At 45.3% G+C, this 23,572-nt stretch overlaps 4 protein-coding genes across 7 annotated transcripts in view; 1 reads left to right on the top strand and 3 right to left on the bottom strand.

The window, feature by feature from the left end:
- Positions 1–5,023, bottom strand: part of map1sa (microtubule-associated protein 1Sa) — a 22,698-nt gene extending 17,675 nt beyond the window's left edge. Inside the window, exon 1 of the mRNA XM_037763274.1 lies at positions 4,681–5,023. Coding sequence (XP_037619202.1) covers positions 4,681–4,885 — 205 coding nt within the window. The 5' untranslated portion in view covers positions 4,886–5,023. The remainder of the gene's footprint in view (positions 1–4,680) is intronic.
- Positions 5,024–5,173: 150 nt separating this feature from the next.
- LOC119484460 (basic proline-rich protein-like) lies at positions 5,174–6,221 on the bottom strand. Its single transcript, XM_037763272.1, has 2 exons — positions 6,202–6,221; positions 5,174–6,104 (listed from the first exon to the last, which is right to left on the bottom strand). Exons 1-2 carry the CDS (start codon positions 6,219–6,221, stop codon positions 5,195–5,197), a joined length of 930 nt encoding a protein of 309 aa, XP_037619200.1. The 3' UTR covers positions 5,174–5,194.
- Positions 6,158–17,344, top strand: LOC119484462 (tRNA:m(4)X modification enzyme TRM13 homolog). Of its 3 annotated transcripts, XM_037763276.1 has the most exons (12): positions 6,158–6,321; positions 11,652–11,698; positions 11,800–11,866; positions 12,043–12,099; positions 12,182–12,251; positions 12,381–12,487; positions 12,943–13,128; positions 14,976–15,048; positions 15,133–15,207; positions 15,287–15,779; positions 16,800–17,026; positions 17,107–17,344. In XM_037763276.1, exons 1-11 carry the CDS (start codon positions 6,220–6,222, stop codon positions 16,987–16,989), a joined length of 1,467 nt encoding a protein of 488 aa, XP_037619204.1. In that variant the 5' UTR covers positions 6,158–6,219; the 3' UTR covers positions 16,990–17,026; positions 17,107–17,344. The 3 variants fall into 3 exon arrangements, with proteins under 3 accessions (XP_037619204.1, XP_037619203.1, XP_037619205.1); XM_037763275.1 differs by having other exon boundaries at positions 6,161–6,321; positions 16,800–17,344; XM_037763277.1 differs by lacking the exon at positions 6,158–6,321 and adding an exon at positions 10,285–10,394 and having other exon boundaries at positions 16,800–17,344.
- On the bottom strand, positions 17,262–23,183 carry LOC119484463 (leucine-rich repeat-containing protein 39-like). Of its 2 annotated transcripts, XR_005206016.1 has the most exons (10): positions 23,087–23,183; positions 22,297–22,524; positions 21,114–21,222; positions 20,844–21,000; positions 20,555–20,691; positions 20,201–20,346; positions 19,973–20,125; positions 19,662–19,837; positions 17,841–17,979; positions 17,262–17,745 (listed from the first exon to the last, which is right to left on the bottom strand). XR_005206016.1 is itself a non-coding variant. In XM_037763278.1 (9 exons), exons 2-9 carry the CDS (start codon positions 22,422–22,424, stop codon positions 17,720–17,722), a joined length of 1,032 nt encoding a protein of 343 aa, XP_037619206.1. In that variant the 5' UTR covers positions 22,425–22,524; positions 23,087–23,183; the 3' UTR covers positions 17,262–17,719. The 2 variants fall into 2 exon arrangements, 1 of the variants encoding a protein (XP_037619206.1); XM_037763278.1 differs by lacking the exon at positions 17,841–17,979.
- Between the last annotated feature and the right edge of the window lie 389 nt (positions 23,184–23,572).

A 23,572-nucleotide genomic window follows, 5' to 3' on the forward strand; every position in this document is an offset into this window, starting at 1 on the left:
ACTCCACCGCGTCAGACTACACCGCGTCAGACTACACCGCGTCAGACTTCACCGCCTCAGACTACACTGCCTCAGACTCCACCGCCTCAGACTCCACCGCCTCAGACTACACCGCGTCAGACTCCACCGCTTCAGACTCCAACGCGTCAGACTCCACCGCCTCAGACTACATCGCCTCAGACTCCACCGCACCAGACTCCACCGCACCGGACTACACCGCCTCAGACTTCACCGCGTCAGACTCCACCGCTTCAGACTCCACCGCGTCAGACTACACCGCCTCAGACTCCACCTCGTCAGACTACACCGCCTCAGACTTCACCGCACCAGACTACACCGCGTCAGACTCCACCGCCTCAGACTCCAACGCGTCAGACTACACCGCCTCAGACTCCACCGCACCAGACTCCAACGCGCCATGTCGATACATCTGGACGACCAGCTGTCACATCGCTGTGTCAGCTGGTCGTCCTGATGTCACAGCGCTGTGTCAGCTGGTCGTCCTCAGGAAGTGAACCCGTGAACGTGTTAATCAGTTTAATCAGAGTGAGACTGAAGAGAATCAATCAGCTGACGCATCAGTCACACACCATGATGTCACTTCCTGTCACTGCTGCTAGACCTCTGAATGCAGCTCAGTGTTGAGTTCACTGACACTCAGTTCAGTCTGATCTAACTGGTCCAGAGTTTCCAGACAGAGTGAGACGTCCCTCTGTAGTTCCTCCTATCTCTGTTTCCTCCTCAACAAACAGGAAGTTCAAGATCTTCAGTAGAACCAACTTCCTCTTTGAGTAGGAACCAAAAAAACAGCTCAACATAGATCATTGCATTCGAGTAACAGGACAAGGTGCATACAGAACAAGAACAAATTAAATATGTAAAATTCTACATGTAAATAATAATACATTTAATTAAGGGCTATAGGGCTGTATACCTGTAATTCATATTAATAATAATAATAATAATACATTTAATTAAGGGCTATAGGGCTGTATACCTGTAATTCATATTCTTCTGTTATGATAAGAAGTTTCAAAGCATTTTTGTTTTTCATGACTTTAAGGGCTTTTATGTAAGAAATAAACTCAGAATGAAACATTAAACCAGGTTTCACTTTCATATACTTGGGTTTGTGCAAATACATATTTCCAAGAATGAGAATGTTATTCAGCAGTAACTCATCTTTGTTATTGTCCATGACAAAACCATGAACACCATGAACACCATAAACACCATGGACACCATGGACACCATGAACACCATGAACACCATAAACACCATGGACACCATGAACACCATGAACACCATAAACACCATGAACACCATAAACACCATGAACACCATGAACACCATAAACACCATAAACACCATGAACACCATGAACACCATAAACACCATAAACACCATAAACACCATGAACACCATAAACACCATGAACACCATAAACACCATGAACACCATAAACACCATGAACACCATGAACACCATAAACACCATGAACACCATAAACACCATGAACACCATAAACACCATGAACACCATGAACACCATGAACACCATAAACACCATGAACACCATGAACACCATAAACACCATGAACACCATAAACACCATAAACACCATGAACACCATGAACACCATGAACACCATAAACACCATGAACACCATGAACACCATGAACACCATAAACACCATGAACACCATAAACACCATGAACACCATAAACACCATGAACACCATAAACACCATGAACACCATGAACACCATAAACACCATAAACACCATGAACACCATTAACACCATGAACACCATAAACAATGTCCTTCTGAGAGAAGTTCTCCACATGAGAACCTTTAGATAAGGTCAGTCATGTATATATATATATATATATATATATATATATATATATATGTATATGTATATCATATATATATATGAAGCCATAAAGCTCCAGAATACAATGAAACAATAAATGATCAGTAGTTTCAGTTTCATCACAAAATACACACTTATTGCTTTCAATTCAAAATCATTGTTGCAACAAATCACTGGATGGATATAGATCCATATATATATCTATATCTATATAGATATAGATAGATATATCTGTATAGATATATAATACACTCCGTTTAATATGTTAAAATGGATTTCTTTGCTTTGGGAGTTTTTGGGGTATTTTAGATATGTAGTTGGTAACATGTGAAGAGTTTCTTTCTGATAGATTTGTGACGTTGAGTTTCTGTCAGATACTCTACTCTACTATACTATAGTAGAGTATACTCTACTCTACTAGAGTAGAGTAGAGTATACTCTACTCTACTCTACTATACTATAGTAGAGTATACTCTACTCTACTCTACTAGAGTAGAGTAGAGTAGAGTATAGTACAGTATAGTAGAGTAGAGTATACTCTACTATAGTAGAGTATACTCTACTCTACTCTGGTAGTTCACTCTAGTAGAGTAGAGTAGAGTATAGTACAGTATAGTAGAGTAGAGTAGAGTATACTCTACTCTACTCTACTATACTATAGTAGAGTATACTCTACTCTACTCTAGTAGAGTAGAGTAGAGTATAGTAGAGTAGAGTATACTCTACTATAGTAGAGTATACTCTACTCTACTCTGGTAGTTCACTCTAGTAGAGTAGAGTAGAGTATAGTACAGTATAGTAGAGTATAGACTCTACTCTACTATAGTAGAGTAGAGTAGAGTCTATACTCTATTCTACTCTACTATACTATAGGTATGAGATGTTATTAAACACATTTCTAATTGTTTTGTTTGGGATTTTGATTTCACTAAAGTCTCTAAAGTCTCTAAAGTCTCTAAAGTCTCTGAAGTCTCTGAAGACTCTAAAGTCTCTGAAGACTCTAAAGTCTCTAAAGTCTCTGAAGACTCTAAAGACTCTAAAGTCTCTGAAGTCTCTGAAGACTCTAAAGACTCTAAAGTCTCTGAAGTCTCTGAAGACTCTAAAGACTCTAAAGTCTCTGAAGTCTCTGAAGACTCTAAAGACTAAAGTCTCTGAAGTCTCTGAAGACTCTAAAGTCTCTGAAGACTCTAAAGTCTCTGAAGACTCTAAAGTCTCTAAAGTCTCTGAAGACTCTAAAGACTCTAAAGACTCTAAAGTCTCTGAAGTCTCTGAAGACTCTAAAGTCTCTGAAGACTCTAAAGTCTCTGAAGACTCTAAAGTCTCTAAAGTCTCTGAAGACTCTAAAGTCTCTAAAGTCTCTGAAGACTCTAAAGACTCTAAAGTCTCTGAAGTCTCTGAAGACTCTAAAGTCTCTGAAGACTCTAAAGTCTCTAAAGTCTCTGAAGACTCTAAAGTCTCTGAAGTCTCTGAAGACTCTAAAGACTCTGAAGTCTCTGAAGTCTCTGAAGACTCTAAAGTCTCTGAAGACTCTAAAGACTCTAAAGTCTCTGAAGTCTCTGAAGACTCTAAAGTCTCTGAAGACTCTAAAGTCTCTAAAGTCTCTGAAGTCTCTGAAGACTCTAAAGTCTCTGAAGACTCTAAAGACTCTAAAGACTCTGAAGTCTCTGAAGTCTCTGAAGACTCTAAAGTCTCTGAAGACTCTAAAGACTCTAAAGTCTCTGAAGTCTCTGAAGACTCTAAAGTCTCTGAAGACTCTAAAGACTCTAAAGTCTCTGAAGTCTCTGAAGACTCTAAAGTCTCTGAAGACTCTAAAGACTCTAAAGACTCTGAAGTCTCTGAAGTCTCTGAAGACTCTAAAGTCTCTGAAGACTCTAAAGTCTCTAAAGTCTCTGAAGTCTCTGAAGACTCTAAAGTCTCTGAAGACTCTAAAGACTCTAAAGACTCTGAAGTCTCTGAAGTCTCTGAAGACTCTAAAGTCTCTGAAGACTCTAAAGACTCTAAAGTCTCTGAAGTCTCTGAAGACTCTAAAGTCTCTAAAGTCTCTGAAGACTCTAAAGTCTCTAAAGTCTCTGAAGACTCTAAAGTCTCTAAAGACTCTGAAGACTCTAAAGACTCTGAAGACTCTAAAGTCTCTGAAGACTCTAAAGACTCTAAAGTCTCTGAAGTCTCTGAAGACTCTAAAGTCTCTAAAGACTCTAAAGACTCTAAAGACTCTGAAGTCTCTGAAGACTCTAAAGTCTCTAAAGTCTCTGAAGACTCTGAAGTCTCTAAAGTCTCTGAAGACTCTAAAGACTCTAAAGTCTCTGAAGTCTCTGAAGACTCTAAAGTCTCTAAAGACTCTAAAGACTCTAAAGTCTCTGAAGTCTCTGAAGACTCTAAAGTCTCTAAAGACTCTAAAGACTCTAAAGACTCTGAAGTCTCTGAAGACTCTAAAGTCTCTAAAGTCTCTGAAGACTCTAAAGACTCTGAAGACTCTAAAGTCTCTGAAGACTCTAAAGACTCTAAAGTCTCTGAAGTCTCTGAAGACTCTAAAGTCTCTAAAGACTCTAAAGACTCTAAAGACTCTGAAGTCTCTGAAGACTCTAAAGACTCTAAAGTCTCTAAAGACTCTAAAGACTCTGAAGTCTCTGAAGACTCTAAAGACTCTAAAGTCTCTAAAGTCTCTGAAGACTCTGCAGACAGTGAGTAGAGGTGTGTGAGTAGAGGTGTGTGAGTAGAGGTGTGTGAGTAGAGGTGTGATGGAGGAGGATCTGTTAGCTGTTAGCTGCTAGCTGTTAGCTGTTAGCTGTTATCATCAGAACTCACCGGAGTTGATCTGCTGCAGCAGCTGGTCCAGAACACCCGCAGTCCGCAGAGCTCCCACCACCACCAGAACAGAGTAGTCCGCCACCGAACCGGAGGAACCGGAGGAAGGACCAGAAGGACCAGAAGGACCAGAAGGACCAGAAGGACCAGAAGGACCAGAAGGACCGGGACCGCCGCCCAGCTGCTCCGCCATCATCATCATCATCTGCTGCTTCTTCTTCTTCTTGGTTGTTAAAGCAGCTTAGAGGAGCATCACCTCCTCCTGCTGGACTGGAGGGGAACAGGAGGAGCATCACCTCCTCCTGCTGGACTGGAGGGGAACAGGAGGAGCATCACCTCCTCCTGCTGGACTGGAGGGGAACAGGAGGAGCATCACCTCCTCCTGCTGGACTGGAGGGGAACAGGAGACTGGCAGGAAAACAGATCTTAGTGATATTGATATTAGTATCAATAATAATTATTATTATTATTGATACTAATAACAATAATAATAACTAACTAAAATAAAGTACTACTAATAACTAAGTTCTCTCCATTCTTCCTGTTGCCCTTTTAAGTATTTATTATTTAGCGAATGCAAAGTCCTGGAGCCAGGCCTCGGCCTCCTGGAGCCAGGCGGCGGCCTCCTGGAGCCAGGCCTCGGCCTCCTGGAGCCAGGCCTCGGCCTCCTGGAGCCAGGCCTCGGCCTCCTGGAGCCAGGCCTCGGCCTCCTGGAGCCAGGCCTCGGCCTCCTGGAGCCAGGCCTCGGCCTCCTGGAGCCAGGCCTCGGCCTCCTGGAGCCAGGCGGCGGCCTCCTGGAGCCAGGCCTCGGCCTCCTGGAGCCAGGCCTCGGCCTCCTGGAGCCAGGCGGCGGCCTCCTGGAGCCAGGCCTCGGCCTCCTGGAGCCAGGCCTCGGCCTCCTGGAGCCAGGCCTCGGCCTCCTGGAGCCAGGCCTCGGCCTCCTGGAGCCAGGCCTCGGCCTCCTGGAGCCAGGCCTCGGCCTCCTGGAGCCAGGCCTCGGCCTCCTGGAGCCAGGCGGCGGCCTCCTGGAGCCAGGCCTCGGCCTCCTGGAGCCAGGCCTCGGCCTCCTGGAGCCAGGCGGCGGCCTCCTGGAGCCAGGCCTCGGCCTCCTGGAGCCAGGCCTCGGCCTCCTGGAGCCAGGCGGTGGCCTCCTGGAGCCAGGCGGCGGCCTCCTGGAGCCAGGCCTCGGCCTCCTGGAGCCAGGCGGCGGCCTCCTGGAGCCAGGCCTCGGCCTCCTGGAGCCAGGCCTCGGCCTCCTGGAGCCAGGCCTCGGCCTCCTGGAGCCAGGCGGTGGCCTCCTGGAGCCAGGCGGTGGCCTCCTGGAGCCAGGCGGCGGCCTCCTGGAGCCAGGCCTCGGCCTCCTGGAGCCAGGCCTCGGCCTCCTGGAGCCAGGCGGTGGCCTCCTGGAGCCAGGCGGCGGCCTCCTGGAGCCAGGAAGAAATTAGGCTTTTCTTTGGTGAATTTACATTTGTGAATATGGAAATTCCTACAGTAGTGTGAGCCCGTGAACGCAGCAGCAGCGTCATCACGTGGTCCAACATGGCGGCCGGGCGCTGCGGGTTCTTCCTCCTGAAGAAGAAACGATTCTGCAAAATGACCCCGAAGACCGGAAACGCGTTCTGCGGCGAGCACGCGACCATGGTGAGTTCAGGGACCCGTGGTGCGTTCAGGGACCCGTGGTGCGTTCAGGGACCCGTGGTGAGTTCAGGGACCCGTGGTGCGTTCAGGGATCCGTGGTGCGTTCAGGGATCCGTGGTGAGTTCAGGGACACAGACAGCCTACTGCAGGAAGATCACCTGTTCATCAGACACACCGGCCGTTCTCCTCACCCAGAGAATTACACATCTATCATCAATAACTGCAGTTACACTTCCTGATGTATAATTATCATGTTTGATCACTGATCAATAATACATGAAGACACTACAAGTACTACAACTACTACCACTACTGCAGTACTACAAGTACTACAACTACTACCACTACTGCAGTACTACAAGTACTACAACTACTACCACTACTGCAGTACTACAAGTACTACAACTACTACCACTACTGCAGTACTACAAGTACTACAACTACTACCACTACTGCAGTACTACAAGTACTACAACTACTACCACTACTGCAGTACTACAGTACTACAACTACTACCACTACTGCAGTACTACAAGTACTACCACTACTACAGTACTACAAGTACTACAAGTACTACAACTACTACCACTACTGCAGTACTACAAGTACTACAACTACTACCACTACTGCAGTACTACAAGTACTACCACTACTACAGTACTACAAGTACTACAAGTACTACAACTACTGCAGTACTACAAGTACTACAAGTACTACAACTACTACCACTACTGCAGTACTACAAGTACTACCACTACTACAGTACTACAAGTACTACAACTACTACCACTACTACAGTACTACAAGTACTACAACTACTACCACTACTGCAGTACTACAAGTACTACAACTACTACCACTACTGCAGTACTACAAGTACTACAACTACTACCACTACTACAGTACTACAAGTACTACAACTACTACCACTACTGCAGTACTACAAGTACTACCACTACTACAGTACTACAAGTACTACAAGTACTACAACTACTACCACTACTGCAGTACTACAAGTACTACCACTACTACAGTACTACAAGTACTACAAGTACTACAACTACTACCACTACTACAGTACTACAAGTACTACAACTACTACCACTACTGCAGTACTACAAGTACTACCACTACTACAGTACTACAAATACTACAACTACTACCACTACTACCACTACTACAGTACTACAGTACTACAGTACTACAACTACTACCACTACTGCAGTACTACAAGTACTACAACTACTACCACTACTGCAGTACTACAAGTACTACAACTACTACCACTACTGCAGTACTACAAGTACTACCACTACTACAGTACTACAAGTACTACAACTACTACCACTACTACCACTACTACAGTACTACAGTACTACAGTACTACAACTACTACCACTACTGCAGTACTACAAGTACTACAACTACTACCACTACTGCAGTACTACAAGTACTACCACTACTACAGTACTACAAGTACTACAACTACTACCACTACTACCACTACTACAGTACTACAGTACTACAGTACTACAACTACTACCACTACTGCAGTACTACAAGTACTACAACTACTACCACTACTGCAGTACTACAGTACTACAACTACTACCACTACTGCAGTACTACAGTACTACAAGTACTACAACTACTACCACTACTGCAGTACTACAGTACTACAAGTACTACAACTACTACCACTACTGCAGTACTACAAGTACTACAACTACTACCACTACTGCAGTACTACAGTACTACAACTACTACCACTACTGCAGTACTACAGTACTACAAGTACTACAACTACTACCACTACTGCAGTACTACAAGTACTACAACTACTAACACTACTGCAGTACTAGAAGTACTACAACTACTACCACTACTACAGTACTACAAGTACTACAACTACTACCACTACTGCAGTACTACAAGTACTACAACTACTACCACTACTGCAGTACTTCATGTACTAGAAGTACTACCACTACTGCAGTACTACAAGTACTACAACTACTACCACTACTGCAGTACTTCATGTACTACAAGTACTACCACTACTACAGTACTACAAGTACTACAACTACTACCACTACTGCAGTACTACAAGTACTACAACTACTACCACTACTGCAGTACTACAGTACTACAAGTACTACAACTACTACCACTACTGCAGTACTACAAGTACTACAACTACTACCACTACTACAGTACTACAAGTACTACAACTACTACCACTACTGCAGTACTACAAGTACTACAACTACTACCACTACTACAGTACTACAAGTACTACAACTACTACCACTACTGCAGTACTACAAGTACTACAACTACTACCACTACTGCAGTACTACAGTACTACAAGTACTACAACTACTACCACTACTGCAGTACTACAAGTACTACAACTACTACCACTACTACAGTACTACAAGTACTACAACTACTACCACTACTACAGTACTACAAGTACTACAACTACTACCACTACTGCAGTACTACAAGTACTACAACTACTACCACTACTACAGTACTACAAGTACTACAACTACTACCACTACTACAGTACTACAAGTACTACAACTACTACCACTACTGCAGTACTACAAGTACTACAACTACTACCACTACTACAGTACTACAAGTACTACAACTACTACCACTACTACAGTACTACAAGTACTACAACTACTACCACTACTACAGTACTACAAGTACTACAACTACTACCACTACTGCAGTACTTCAGTACTACAAGTACTACAACTACTACCACTACTGCAGTACTACAAGTACTACAACTACTACCACTACTACAGTACTACAAGTACTACAACTACTACCACTACTGCAGTACTTCATGTACTAGAAGTACTACCACTACTGCAGTACTACAAGTACTACAACTACTACCACTACTGCAGTACTTCATGTACTACAAGTACTACCACTACTACAGTACTACAAGTACTACAACTACTACCACTACTGCAGTACTACAAGTACTACAACTACTACCACTACTGCAGTACTACAGTACTACAAGTACTACAACTACTACCACTACTGCAGTACTACAAGTACTACAACTACTACCACTACTACAGTACTACAAGTACTACAACTACTACCACTACTGCAGTACTACAAGTACTACAACTACTACCACTACTACAGTACTACAAGTACTACAACTACTACCACTACTGCAGTACTTCAGTACTACAAGTACTACAACTACTACCACTACTGCAGTACTACAAGTACTACAACTACTACCACTACTACAGTACTACAAGTACTACAACTACTACCACTACTACAGTACTACAAGTACTACAACTACTACCACTACTACAGTACTACAAGTACTACAACTACTACCACTACTACAGTACTACAAGTACTACAACTACTACCACTACTGCAGTACTACAAGTACTACAACTACTACCAGTACTGCAGTACTACAAGTACTACAAGTACTACCACTACTGCAGTACTTCATGTACTCCTACTACTTCCTGCTGTTCAGTACTGAAGTTAACACCAGAGGTCTGTACTACGAAGTGAGTTCATCATCTCCAGGGTATCTTCATCATCTCCAGGGTATCTTCATCATCTCCAGGGTATCTTCATCATCTCCAGGGTATCTTCATCATCTCCAGGGTATCTTCATCATCTCCAGGGTATCTTCATCATCTCCAGGGTATCTTCATCATCTCCGGGGTATCTTCATCATCTCCGGGGTATCTTCATCATCTCCGGGGTATCTTCATCATCTTCAGGGTATCTTCATCATCTCCAGGGTATCTTCATCATCTCCAGGGTATCTTCATCATCTCCAGGGTATCTTCATCATCTCCAGGGTATCTTCATCATCTCCAGGGTATCTTCATCATCTTCAGGGTATCTTCATCATCTCCGGGGTATCTTCATCATCTCCGGGGTATCTTCATCATCTCCAGGGTATCTTCATCATCTCCAGGGTATCTTCTGGTTATCTGGCTTCACTAACTCTAACAACAGAGATCTCACTAAACTGAACTATGAAGCTGGTTATCAACTCAGTAAGTCAACCAGAGTTTCTCTGTCTGGTTATGAGCACGTTCACATGAACGAGGAGGTGTTTACAGCATCTGACCAATCACAGACATGAACAAGACTACTGACCAATCACAGACATGAACAAGTCTACTGACCAATCACAGACATGAACAAGACTACTGACCAATCACAGACATGAACAAGACTACTGACCAATCACAGACATGAACAAGACTACTGACCAATCACAGACACGAACAAGACTACTGACCAATCACAGACATGAACAAGACTACTGACCAATCACAGACATGAACAAGACTACTGACCAATCACAGACATGAACAAGTCTACTGACCAATCACAGACATGAACAAGTCTACTGACCAATCACAGACATGAACAAGACTACTGACCAATCACAGACATGAACAAGACTACTGACCAATCACAGACATGAACAAGACTACTGACCAATCACAGACACGAACAAGACTACTGACCAATCACAGACATGAACAAGACTACTGACCAATCACAGACACGAACAAGACTACTGACCAATCACAGACACGAACAAGACTACTGACCAATCACAGACACGAACAAGACTACTGACCAATCACAGACACGAACAAGACTACTGACAGACAGACAGGCACATTATACAAAGAGTAAACTATATTAGACAGATATGAAGGAGTTAACTCTGAGTCCAGACTAACAGCTGAAGCTGCTAAATGCAGGAAGAACAGATGACTAGATTACACTTCTTTTGACTCTGTGAGTATCAGGTGAGTATTTAAACCTCCTTCCAGCGTCCTCCTCTCTGACGGTGTGAAACGGACTCAAGAGCAAGTAAAAATAAATAAATATAAAAATCATAATTCAAAGCGGTAAACACCCCCAGCATCCAGCCAGCTGTCCTTCCTCATCTGTCAGTTTAAACTGAGTTGTGTTTAGTCTGGATTATGACTGTAATGATATTATCATACATCACCGCACTGAGCTCTGATTGGTCAGTAGGCGATGAGTTGATCTCTGATCTGGAACATAACCTGCTCCGGAGCAGGTTGGCCGTTCAGCATCAGTTACCATGGAGATCTACCCCGGTAAGAAGTGAACCAGCTTCGTAGGACGGAAACCCAGAGTTAACCCTGAAGTTACCTCGATAACGCCACATCCTGCTTCGTAGTACAGACCTCTGCTGACGACAAGTGAGCTGTGATGTCATCACCCTTTTGGTTAATGGCTTCCTGTTTCCTGTTTCCTGTTTCCAGGAAGAAGGAAGCAGCAGGAGGATCGTGTGTCCTCTTGACCCCAAACAGTGAGTCAGCAAATCAATCACATTATTGATCTGATCATCCGTGACCTCACTGTGACCTCACGGTGACCTCACAGTGACTTCCTGTTTGTTTGACCTTTCAGCACCGTGAGTGAAGACAAGCTGGACAAACACCTGAAGAGATGCAACGCCAGAGACAAACCCAAACCTGTGAGTGTCCTCACCTCAACACCGTCAGTCAGTGTTTCTGCTGTTCATCATTATTATCATTATGATAATGATGATGATGATGTCATTGTTATTATTATTATTATTAATAACATGTTTCAGTAGCAGGAGGAAGGAGACGTAAGAGACGTGTGATAAATGTCTTTGACATAATGCAGGTTTATTATGTGGAGAACATAAACGCTGGATCAGCTGACAGAGAGACGCTCCAACAGGTAACATCTCCCCTGCTGAGGATTCACAACAACAACAATAATAACAATAATAATAATGATAATCCTGTTGTGTGTGTGTCAGGTGAGTCTGTGTGAGCGCAGCCGGGCCGAGTTACAATCTCTGTTGGACAAACTGAAGACAGCCGCCACTGGTGAGGTTCTACTGACGTTATGAAATAATGTTGTTGTTGTTGTTGTTGTCAATGTTGTTGATGTCAATGTTGTTGTCGTTGTTGTTGATGTTGTTGTTGTCAATGTTGTTGTTGTTGTTGTTGTTGTAGGACTGCAGTGTGACGTGGAGGACAGTGTTCTGTCCCATCCAGTCCTCCAGGAGGAACTCAACAACCCAAAGAATGGAGACTCCGCCCACAAACACCTGAAGCAACAGGTACAAAAACAACCTGACCTGAAACCTCCATGAATGAAATGATAGTTGCTGTAGTAACTGAGCTTGAACTGAATCAAATGAAAACTAGTCCGACTAACCGAGATAAGCCTGGACCGGGCCCCCGGTGAACACACCTCTTTATCATTTCACCATTCTGTGCCTCCTTGTCTCCTCGTTTCCTCGCCTCCTCGTTTCCTTGTCTCCTCGTTTCCTCGTCTCCCCGTCTATTATTATATCAGTAAGAATTCTAATTTGCTGTAATTCATGTTGTCATATCGATAGACAGGAGTGTGCTGTGTTTAGGATAATACTCATCCATCCATCTTCTTCTTCTTCTCCGGGGTTGGGTCGGGGGGGCAGCAGGTTCAGGTCCTGGGGGTCCCTGTTGGTTGGTTTCAGGCGGTCTGTGCCTTCGGTGTTCCTCTCTCTCTATCTCACCTGTCAGGTGTGTCCAGTCCTCTCTCTTAGGTCACCTGGAGGCGCTGGGGCTCCTGGGAAGGGGGCGGTGCTTCGTGGAGTTTGGAGCAGGTCGGGGGAAACTGTCTCACTGGATCCATGAAGCCCTGAAGACCCGAGACCACCTGGAGACCTGCGATGACCTGCAGCTGCTGCTGGTGGAGCGCTGCAGCACCCGCTTCAAGGCAGGACAAACCTCATAACTCCAGACTCTTACAGCAGCAGTTACGTTTACAAACCAGCAGAGGGCGCCAAGATCCAGTTTAAACCCCAAACAGCTTTTATAGTTTTAACCTGTTGGAGTGAATCATTCATGTTTTATACTGCAAATCAGGTCTGACCTGTTCTGTTCTGCTCTGTCTGTTCTGTCTGTTCTGCTCTGTTCTGCTCTGTCTGTTCTGGTCTGTTCTGTTCTGTCTGTTCTGGTCTGTTCTGCTCTGTCTGTTCTGTCTGTTCTGGTCTGTTCTGTTCTGTTCTGCTCTGTCTGTTCTGTCTGTTCTGGTCTGTTCTGCTCTGTCTGTTCTGTCTGTTCTGGTCTGTTCTGTTCTGTCTGCTCTGTCTGCTCTGTTCTGTCTGCTCTGTCTGTTCTGTCTGTTCTGTCTGTTCTGTCTGCTCTGTCTGCTCTGTCTGTTCTGTCTGTTCTGTTCTGGTCTGTTCTGGTCTGTTCTGTCTGTTCTGGTCTGTTCTGTTCTGTCTGTTCTGGTCTGTTCTGTTCTGGTCTGTTCTGTTCTGGTCTGTTCTGGTCTGTTCTGTCTGTTCTGGTCTGTTCTGTTCTGTCTGTTCTGTCTGTTCTGGTCTGTTCTGCTCTGTCTGTTCTGTCTGTTCTGGTCTGTTCTGTTCTGTCTGCTCTGTCTGCTCTGTTCTGTCTGCTCTGTCTGTTCTGTCTGTTCTGTCTGTTCTGTCTGCTCTGTCTGCTCTGTCTGTTCTGTCTGTTCTGTTCTGGTCTGTTCTGTCTGTTCTGGTCTGTTCTGTTCTGTCTGTTCTGGTCTGTTCTGTTCTGTCTGTTCTGGTCTGTTCTGTTCTGTTCTGCTCTGTCTGTTCTGGTCTGTTCTGTTCTGTCTGCTCTGTCTGTTCTGTTCTGTTCTGCTCTGTCTGTTCTGTCTGTTCTGGTCTGTTCTGGTCTGTTCTGCTCTGTCTGTTCTGTCTGGTCTGTCTGTTCTGTTCTGTTCTGCTCTGTCTGTTCTGTCTGGTCTGTCTGTTCTGTTCTGTTCTGCTCTGTCTGTTCTGTTCTGTTCTGTCTGGTCTGTCTGTTCTGTTCTGTTCTGCTCTGTCTGTTCTGTTCTGTCTGTTCTGGTCTGTTCTGTTCTGTCTGTTCTGGTCTGTTCTGTTCTGTCTGTTCTGGTCTGTTCTGTTCTGTTCTGCTCTGTCTGTTCTGGTCTGTTCTGTTCTGTCTGCTCTGTCTGTTCTGTTCTGTTCTGCTCTGTCTGTTCTGTCTGTTCTGGTCTGTTCTGGTCTGTTCTGCTCTGTCTGTTCTGTCTGGTCTGTCTGTTCTGTTCTGTTCTGCTCTGTCTGTTCTGTCTGGTCTGTCTGTTCTGTTCTGTTCTGCTCTGTCTGTTCTGTTCTGTTCTGTCTGGTCTGTCTGTTCTGTTCTGTTCTGCTCTGTCTGTTCTGTTCTGTCTGGTCTGTCTGTTCTGTTCTGTCTGGTCTGTTCTGTTCTGTTCTGTTCTGTTCTGTTCTGGTCTGTTCTGTCTGTTCTGTTCTGTTCTGCTCTGTTCTGTTCTGGTCTGTTCTGTTCTGTTCTGTCTGTTCTGCTCTGTCTGTTCTGCTCTGTTCTGCTCTGTCTGTTCTGCTCTGTCTGTTCTGGTCTGTTCTGCTCTGTCTGTTCTGTCTGTTCTGCTCTGTTCTGCTCTGTCTGTTCTGGTCTGTTCTGTTCTGTCTGTTCTGTCTGTTCTGCTCTGTTCTGCTCTGTCTGGTCTGTTCTGTTCTGTTCTGTCTGTTCTGGTCTGTTCTGGTCTGTTCTGCTCTGTCTGTTCTGGTCTGTTCTGCTCTGTCTGTTCTGTCTGCTCTGTCTGTTCTGTCTGTTCTGTTCCAGGTGGATGGGAAACATCAGGATATTGGAGTTCAGTTCGAGAGGCTGCAGGTCGACATTCAACATCTGGATTTAAGTAAGAAACGAACATCTGGAGACTCTGGTGGTTTAGTTCTGTTTGAGTTCTGGTTTGAGTGTTCTGACTCGGTGGTGTTTCCAGGTAAAGTCCAGCTGCTCAGACAGAAGAAGCTCCCGTTGGTTGGAGTTGGAAAACACCTGTGTGGAGCAGCGACAGGTGAGAGCAGTCCTGATCTCTGATTGGTTGAACACAGCAGTTCTCAGACTCAGCTGGTCTCTTCTCTCTCTGGTCTCAGATCTGGCTCTGCGCTGTCTGTTGGAAACACCAGGACCCAGAGAGCCGGCTGAACCGCCACGGAAACGCCTCAGAACCTCAGAACCAGCTGATCCAGAATCAGCTGATTCAGCAACACTGCCAGGCCCTGGTCCTGATCCAGGCCCTGGTCCTGACCCAGGCCCTGGTCCTGACCCAGACTCTGGTCCTGATCCAGACTCTGGTCCTGATCCAGACCCTGGTCCTGATCCAGACCCTGGTCCTGGTCCGGTGCTGGGCCTGGCAGTGGCGCTATGCTGCCACCATCGCTGTGAGTGGCGTCATTACGTCGGGCAGCAGTTCTTCCTGCAGCGAGGACTCGGAGCTGCAGAGTTCTCAGCTTTCTGTCGGATGTCCAGCTGGGCCACATGTGGACTCAGACCGACCAATCGGGACCGTCCATCTCAGGATCCGACCAATCAGAGAGGAGACGATGAAGAGCACGAACCGGTGGAGGAGACGGACGCTGTGAGCGGGTAAATATTTGACCTCTGACCCCGTCAGTGCAGAAGTTTAAACCACTTCATCAGTTTTTAAAATGACGTGTTCCCGACGTGTTCCCGACGTGTTCCCGGCGTGTTCCCGGCGTGTTCCCGGCGTGTTCCCGGCATGTTCCCGACGTGTTCCCGACGTGTTCCCGGCGTGTTCCCGACGTGTTCCCGGCTTGTTCCCGGCGTGTTCCCGGCGTGTTCCCGGCGTGTTCCCGACGTGTTCCCGGCTTGTTCCCGACGTGTTCCCGACGTGTTCCCGACGTGTTCCCGGCGTGTTCCCGGCGTGTTCCCGACGTGTTCCCGGCGTGTTCCCGACGTGTTCCCGACGTGTTCCCGGCGTGTTCCCGGCGTGTTCCCGGCATGTTCCCGGCGTGTTCCCGGCGTGTTCCCGACGTGTTCCCGACGTGTTCCCGGCGTGTTCCCGACGTGTTCCCGGCTTGTTCCCGACGTGTTCCCGGCGTGTTCCCGGCGTGTTCCCGACGTGTTCCCGGCTTGTTCCCGACGTGTTCCCGACGTGTTCCCGGCTTGTTCCCGACGTGTTCCCGACGTGTTCCCGGCTTGTTCCCGCCGTGTTCCCGACGTGTTCCCGACGTGTTCCCGGCTTGTTCCCGACGTGTTCCCGACGTGTTCCCGACGTGTTCCCGGCTTGTTCCCGGCGTGTTCCCGGCGTGTTCCCGACGTGTTCCCGGCTTGTTCCCGACGTGTTCCCGATGTGTTCCCGACGTGTTCCCGGCTTGTTCCCGACGTGTTCCCGGCTTGTTCCCGACGTGTTCCCGGCGTGTTCCCGGCGTGTTCCTGACGTGTTCCCGACGTGTTCCCGGCTTGTTCCCGACGTGTTCCCGACGTGTTCCCGACGTGTTTCCGACATGTTCCTGACGTGTTCCCGACGTGTTCGCAACGTGTTCCTGACGTGTTTCCGACGTGTTCCTGACGTGTTCCCGACGTGTTCGCAACGTGTTCCTGACGTGTTTCCGACGTGTTCCTGACGTGTTCTTCTTCTCTCAGGTTTCTGTCGGCGGATGAACGCGAGCAGGTCGGTCGTCTCTGTAAACGTCTGATCGATGGCGGCAGACTCGACTTCCTGAAGACAAAAGGATTGGACAGCAAACTGACTCGTTACGTCAGTAGTCAGGTGACTCTGGAGAACGTCCTGCTGACCGCCGTCCCACCGTCTCTGTCCCCGAGGTCAAACTGAGACTCAGAGACTACAGACCACAGACCAACTACAGACCAACTACAGACCACTACAGACTGACTACAGACCACAGACCAACTACAGACCAACTACAGACCACTACAGACTGACTAGACTGACTACAGACTGACTACTGACTGACTACAGACTGACTACAGACCACTACAGACTGACTACAGACTGACCACAGACTGACTACAGACCACTACAGACTGACTACAGACTGACCACAGACTGAATACAGATGATACAGAAATCACACATACTCAACGTGAGTTTCTACAAAAGTATTTTTATTTGGAGTTAAAATGTGTTGAAATGTTAAGTAAAGTTTCTATTAAAGCGTTTTCACTTGTTTCTGTTTCTGATTTAAACCTTCATTTCATAGCTTCATTTCATAGCTTCATTTCATAGCTTCATTTCATAGCTTCATAAAGAACACTGTTTGTGTTTCAGTCTGCAGAAATGAATAAATGATTTACAGTCTAAAATCACACGACACAAACAGGAAAACAAAAACACTACTGAAACATTCTGTTAGTCAAGTTTTATAAACTGTCAGCAGATTCCAGCCCCCAGAAACAGAAATATAAATGTGAATATATATATAAATACATAAATATATGAACGAGTCTTTGATGTGAATCTTTTTCTTCACTGGTTTTAAAACGTGTAGCTGAGTTCTGAAAAGAAAAAGCCCAGAAGAAGAAATGCAGAGCGACAGATTACTTTAGTTTGATGAGTCGTCGTTCGGCTCTGAAACAGAAACACATCAAATTATCACTTTCAATAAATACTTTTACTAAAAATATTACAACATATTTTTAGTAAAAGCCAACCAGGAGACAAACCTGCAGGAATTATTCCAGTGTGCCTAGAAGCACAAAGCAAAGCCGGTCTAACACTGGTCTATTATTCAACGGGCTTCATTTTATTCTTCATCTTCCGCCAAACTTTGCCTCGCTACTCGTCCCGCAGCGTTGCCAACACCTGTACAAAAAGTACATCAAAACGTGCGCAAGGATCGGGAATCGTGTGCTATGACCTGACTATGACCTATGACCTGAGATTCACGCAGCGGTTTCCGAAAAAAAAGTGTTTTTGCGCGATTTTTTGCTCGATTGGAATGCATCGAAAATCGACGTGAAGACAGTTAAAAAACGCTCCTCTTTGAGGACATGATTAAAAGTTTAAACGGGTCATGAGTCTTTGGACTTTATTTTGCCAAATGGTCATTTTGATAGCTGGCACGGTTTTCATGAAATCGCAGTTTACGTTTTGTGACATTTTCAGACGGTTTCAGATGTTATAATGGGTGTGTGTTGCGTGGGTCGTTCAGGGCTAGAGCTCGTGATGTCAGAGCTAGAGTGGAGCACAGCTTAAAAATCTTTTGAAAATGATCCGAACAAATTGCTCCCTAGGCCACAACGTCCACTCCTCATACACAATTAATACATCAAAACGTAGGTAATTTTGTGCCGGTCGCAGTCATGTAGCTATGGAATCAGTCGGACTTACACATTTGGTGACACATGCCTGAACGTGAGAGCAACTCCAGGCTAGGCTCCCATAGATGCCCATATTAAATTTCACAGAGAAACACACACACACACACACACACACACACACACACACACACACACTCTATTTACTGTATCACGTCATATCAGTGAGCCAACATGCTCTAAACCAGGCTTCAATGGATCAGGGCCATAATTAATGTTATTGATTACACCTGTGATTAAAAGCCCCCAACTCTCAATGTATGATAACAGGAAACTAGGGATTCAACTACTTTTCAAAATAAAAGCCCTCAACTCTTACTATATGATAACAGGAAAGTAAACGGCCTTACGGCCCCCCAATCACCATGGCAACCAGTGATGGAATGATCGGGAATGGTGTGCTATGGCTTTTCTAAGAGATTCGCGTAGCAGCTCCTGAAAAAATCGCACGAAAGCGCGATTTGTTTGCTCCATAGGAATGAGTGGCAAATTGATGTGAAGAGAGCTCAAAAACACTCCTCTTTAGGGCCATACAGAGTCGCCATACTTTAACGTAGAAAAATGATTCAAAGTTTAAACGGGTCACGAGACTTGGGACTTCATTGGGCCTATCATCCCCCTTCTTATAACCTCACTATGGTCCTCAGACCCCCCCCAGCACCAGGCACACTGGTCAAAATTTCTTGCGAAATTTTCTAGTTATTATTATTATTATTATTATTATTAGCATTAGCATTATTATTAGCATTAGCATTAGCATTATTATTCATGTTACATGTTATTATTACAAACTGAAGGGCTGGAGTTGTTTACCAGGCAGGGAGGCACTAATGAAAGATGCTATTCAGGTGCATTGTGGGAAACGTAGGATCCATTGTTTTTGGTCTAAAAGTCACGATATCGTAATCTGTGTTTCACAACGACGACGACGACGACGACGACGACGAAGAGACTCACTGGAGGAATGATTTAAGAACCTTGAAGTTAGAACATAATAATTATAAATAACTGACCTTTTACAATATGTTGGAGTTCGGCTGTAGACGTGTTAATCAGGTAAAATAGTGGTTCTTTGTGTATGATGTTAATTATGTTGGTTAATGTTGTAGTTATTGTTGTTAATCAGGTAAAATAGTGACAGCGTTAATAAACAGTGTTGATACTAACGGTTGACACAGTGCATGTTGAGCACAGCGTACGCTCTCTTTCTGGCTTCTTGGATGTAAAACTGCATGAACTCTCGTCCAAACATCTCTCTGTCCTCTTCATCGTCCTCAGTCTTCATCTCACTGCAGGGCAGCGTCACATCCAGGGTCAGAGGGTTGTCCCGGAAATTCACAAACCTGCTTCGACAGAAAGACAAAACGTGTTCAGTCTGAGAGACGACTGCTGGCTTTAACTGTGATGGACGGGACACGTCTCAAAGGTTACAGATGGTAATGTTATCTGATTCTGTGTTTGTGGACAGACAGACTGACCTGAGGTTGGACATGTCCTCCATCAGTGGGGGGATGTCTCTGAGTCTGTTGCAGCTTAGGACCAGCGTGTCCAGACTCTTCATCCTGCTGATGCTGTCTGGAAGTTTCTCCAGTTGGTTTCTCTGCAGCCACAGAGTGTGCAGCGTCTCCATCCTGAGGACGAACACCAACCAGTGTTTATTGGCTGATGGCAGAAGGGGGCAGGGCTCAGGGGATTCCTTTACTCACCTGTGTATGTCTTCAGGTAAGTGCTGCAGTTGGTTTCCTCCCATGTCGAGCCACTCGAGCGCCGGCAGTCCAACCACACAGTCCGGCACGCAGGTGAAGTCGTTCATGGACAGATCCAGGTGCTGCAGCTTCTTCAACTTCCTCAACTGAGGCTCAGAAAACAGACCTCAGATCAGCTGGATCAAAGTTGATCATGAATACAGGTCTACAGGACCTGGTTCAGGAAGTTGGCTTAGGTTTATATTCATTTCTGATTTGGAATTTGGTTTAGGTCTACAATCATACCTTATAGAAAAAAACGTTTGGTTTGTGTTCACACCTACTCTGGAACCTGACTGAGGTAGTGGTTTGTACCTGGTCTGGTAGCTGGTTCAGGTCCCGGTTCATGGCCAACTCCAGTCTCTCCAGACTCTCACAGCAGCTCAGCTCTTCAGGAACAAACTGGATTCTGTTGTAGCTCAGCAGGAGCTCTCTGAGCTGAGTCAGCTTCCCTGAGACCAGAACCAGGACACAAAGGACTCGGCACATTGAGACAGAACTGTACTAGAGGACATGCAACAGGTCTACAACCCTCAAATCCACGTTACTGTAAGAATAAAATTATGTTTTTTTTATTTTCAGTAGAAGTGGGGGACATACTGACCGATCTGTTGGGGGATTTCGGTGACCCCATTGCGGGACAGATCGAGAACTAAAAGGTTCTGGAAGCTAGAGATGAAGTGAGGGATCTTCTGCAGTCCGGTCCGGTGAATCTGCCACTCCTGGACCTGACTGAGCTGGACCAGACAGCCCGGCAACAACTGGCGGAGGGAGAGAAAAATAAAGATATGACCACGAGAGAATCAACTGACAGTAGATATCACCAGGTAGCTTCAAGTCCACCATTACAGTCCACTTCATTGGGGGTCGTTACCTTCCACTCCTCCTGTTCGATTCGGAGGATGAGTCGTCCATCTTCTGTCTGCAGCTTCTGCTTCAGCCGAGCCAGAACCACCCGGTCCTCCCAAACACCAACACTCAGTCTGAACCAGGGACATGAACCACATGAAACAATACAGACCAGGACTCAGTCTGAACCAAGGACATGAACCACATGAAACAATACAGACCAGGACTCAGTCTGAACCAAGGACATGGACCACATGAAACAATACAGACCAGGACTCAGTCTGAACCAAGGACATGAACCACATGAAACAATACAGACCAGGACTCAGTCTGAACCAGGGACATGAACCACATGAAACAATACAGACCAGGACTCAGTCTGAACCAGGGACATGAACCACATGAAACAATACAGACCAGGACTCAGTCTGAACCAAGGACATGAACCACATGAAACAATACAGACCAGGACTCAGTCTGAACCAGGGACATGAACCACATGAAACAATACAGACCAGGACTCAGTCTGAACCAAGGACATGAACCACATGAAACAATACAGACCAGGACTCAGTCTGAACCAGGGACATGAAGGTCATGAGACATTACAGATGTTGGGACTCACCACTGAAAGTGGAAGCAGAGCCATTTTGACTGAGTTTCCCAGCATCCTTCAGTCTTCACACCACATCTTTAATATTTAACAACCAGACCTGCGTCACCAGCATTATTGGTGCCCCGTGTGAGGCGTATTATTGTTTATTGTACAAAATTAAGATTCAGCACAATTTTTGGTCCAGACCAAAACTCTTATCTAATTCCACTTATAAACTAGCCAAAAATATTGATGTTAATGTCTTATAAACAAGTGCAGTGCTGTGAGAATTGATTTCTTAAAATTCAGCTAAAGCAACTTGAGATTGGATTATTGATAACACTTTAAACCCTCATAGTGTTACTTTAAGAACTTGCTATTGCTGCTAGCCATTCAAGTTAAACCTATACTCTGTAGGGATTGTAAGAGTTTTGGTTCAGCATTCAGAAACCAGGTATTGAGTGTAACCTAGTCATTCAAGTGCTCCTTTAGTTAAGACCGGCCCTGTGCAACAACAGAGCTTGTACCTGGCTGTTACTGCTGTGCATTCCAGACGGAGTTGACGTGAACCACATAAAACAATACAGACTAGACGGAGGAGGCGGAGTCTGACCTGCCAGTGGCCCCGCACCTGGTCTTCCTCCTCGTGTGCTCCTCTTCCTCCTTCTGGACCCTCTTGATCCTCGTCTCCCACAGAGCTTTGATGGAGCTCACCGAGCCGCATGCCGCCACGCCCACCATGATGACCACTTCCTGTCAGCCGTGATGTCACAGCACACAGGTGTACAGGTAGGATGACCTCTGACCTCTGACCTGCAGCCACTTCCTCCCTCTGAGCATCCTTTTTGGATAATTAACGGGTCAGGTTCGTAAGTGATGTAATATTATATTCATGTCGTAGTAGAGTAAATATTCAAGTATAATATTAATTTTAAGTTCTAAACATTTGTATCTCTACATACATTAAACCTTTACTGCTAGTAAGAAACAATAAAATAAAAAACATTATAAAATTGAATGGTTAAAGTTGTTCATTATTTTATATCAACATATTATCACAATACGTTCAGTTCAATTTGATTGTACATTTATTTATTTAAATTTAAGGATAAACTCTTTTTAATGTTTTGATGAAGTACATGCAGTACTCTGATGTTTTACTTCTATCTGACTTCCTGTTCAGATCTCTGACTTTAAATAGTTTATAACTTATTTTTAGTTTGTTCTATTTTCACCTGATTCTGAGTTCAACAGCTGAACACACAGTTCTAAAGTATCTGTAAAGCTCCTACAGCAGTACTGCAGTAGTACTGCTGTAGTACTGCTGTAGTACTGCTGAGTAATGTGGTAGTCTCTGTGTAGTACAGTAGTAGTATTGTCGGTAGTATTGTGCCTGTTCTCACCTTGTGTGAGCGCAGCAGCCGTCCTCCATGCTGCGTCTCTTTAGCTGAAATCTGACCTCAGATCTGCAGGATAATTTTAGCCTCCAGGTCACATGACCCCACTGACACAATAAGCAGTCACGACACAATACGCAGTCACATGACACAATACGCAGTCACATGACACAATACGCAGTCACATGACACAATACGCAGTCATACATCAATACATGTTTATCTGTTTAATAATGATTTATTTGAAGTATTTAAAAACACTTCCTGTATCTGTGACCTCATGACCTCCTGCTGTGACATCACAAAGCTGGGGTCTTGGTGACTTGGGGTCTTGGGTTATGAAGGATGCTCAGTGTAACTAGAGCTGCGTTTCTATTGGCTCAGTTTCGGCGAGTGCAGATCAGATTTTAGGGGCCAGGTGTTGTGACGCGTTGATGCGTGACCTCTCCTCGTCCGTGAAGCTCCCTCTGGAAATATAAATGGCTCATTCTA

This window comes from Sebastes umbrosus, unplaced genomic scaffold (genome assembly GCF_015220745.1).
Source record: "Sebastes umbrosus isolate fSebUmb1 unplaced genomic scaffold, fSebUmb1.pri scaffold_76_arrow_ctg1, whole genome shotgun sequence".
NCBI lineage: Eukaryota > Metazoa > Chordata > Actinopteri > Perciformes > Sebastidae > Sebastes > Sebastes umbrosus.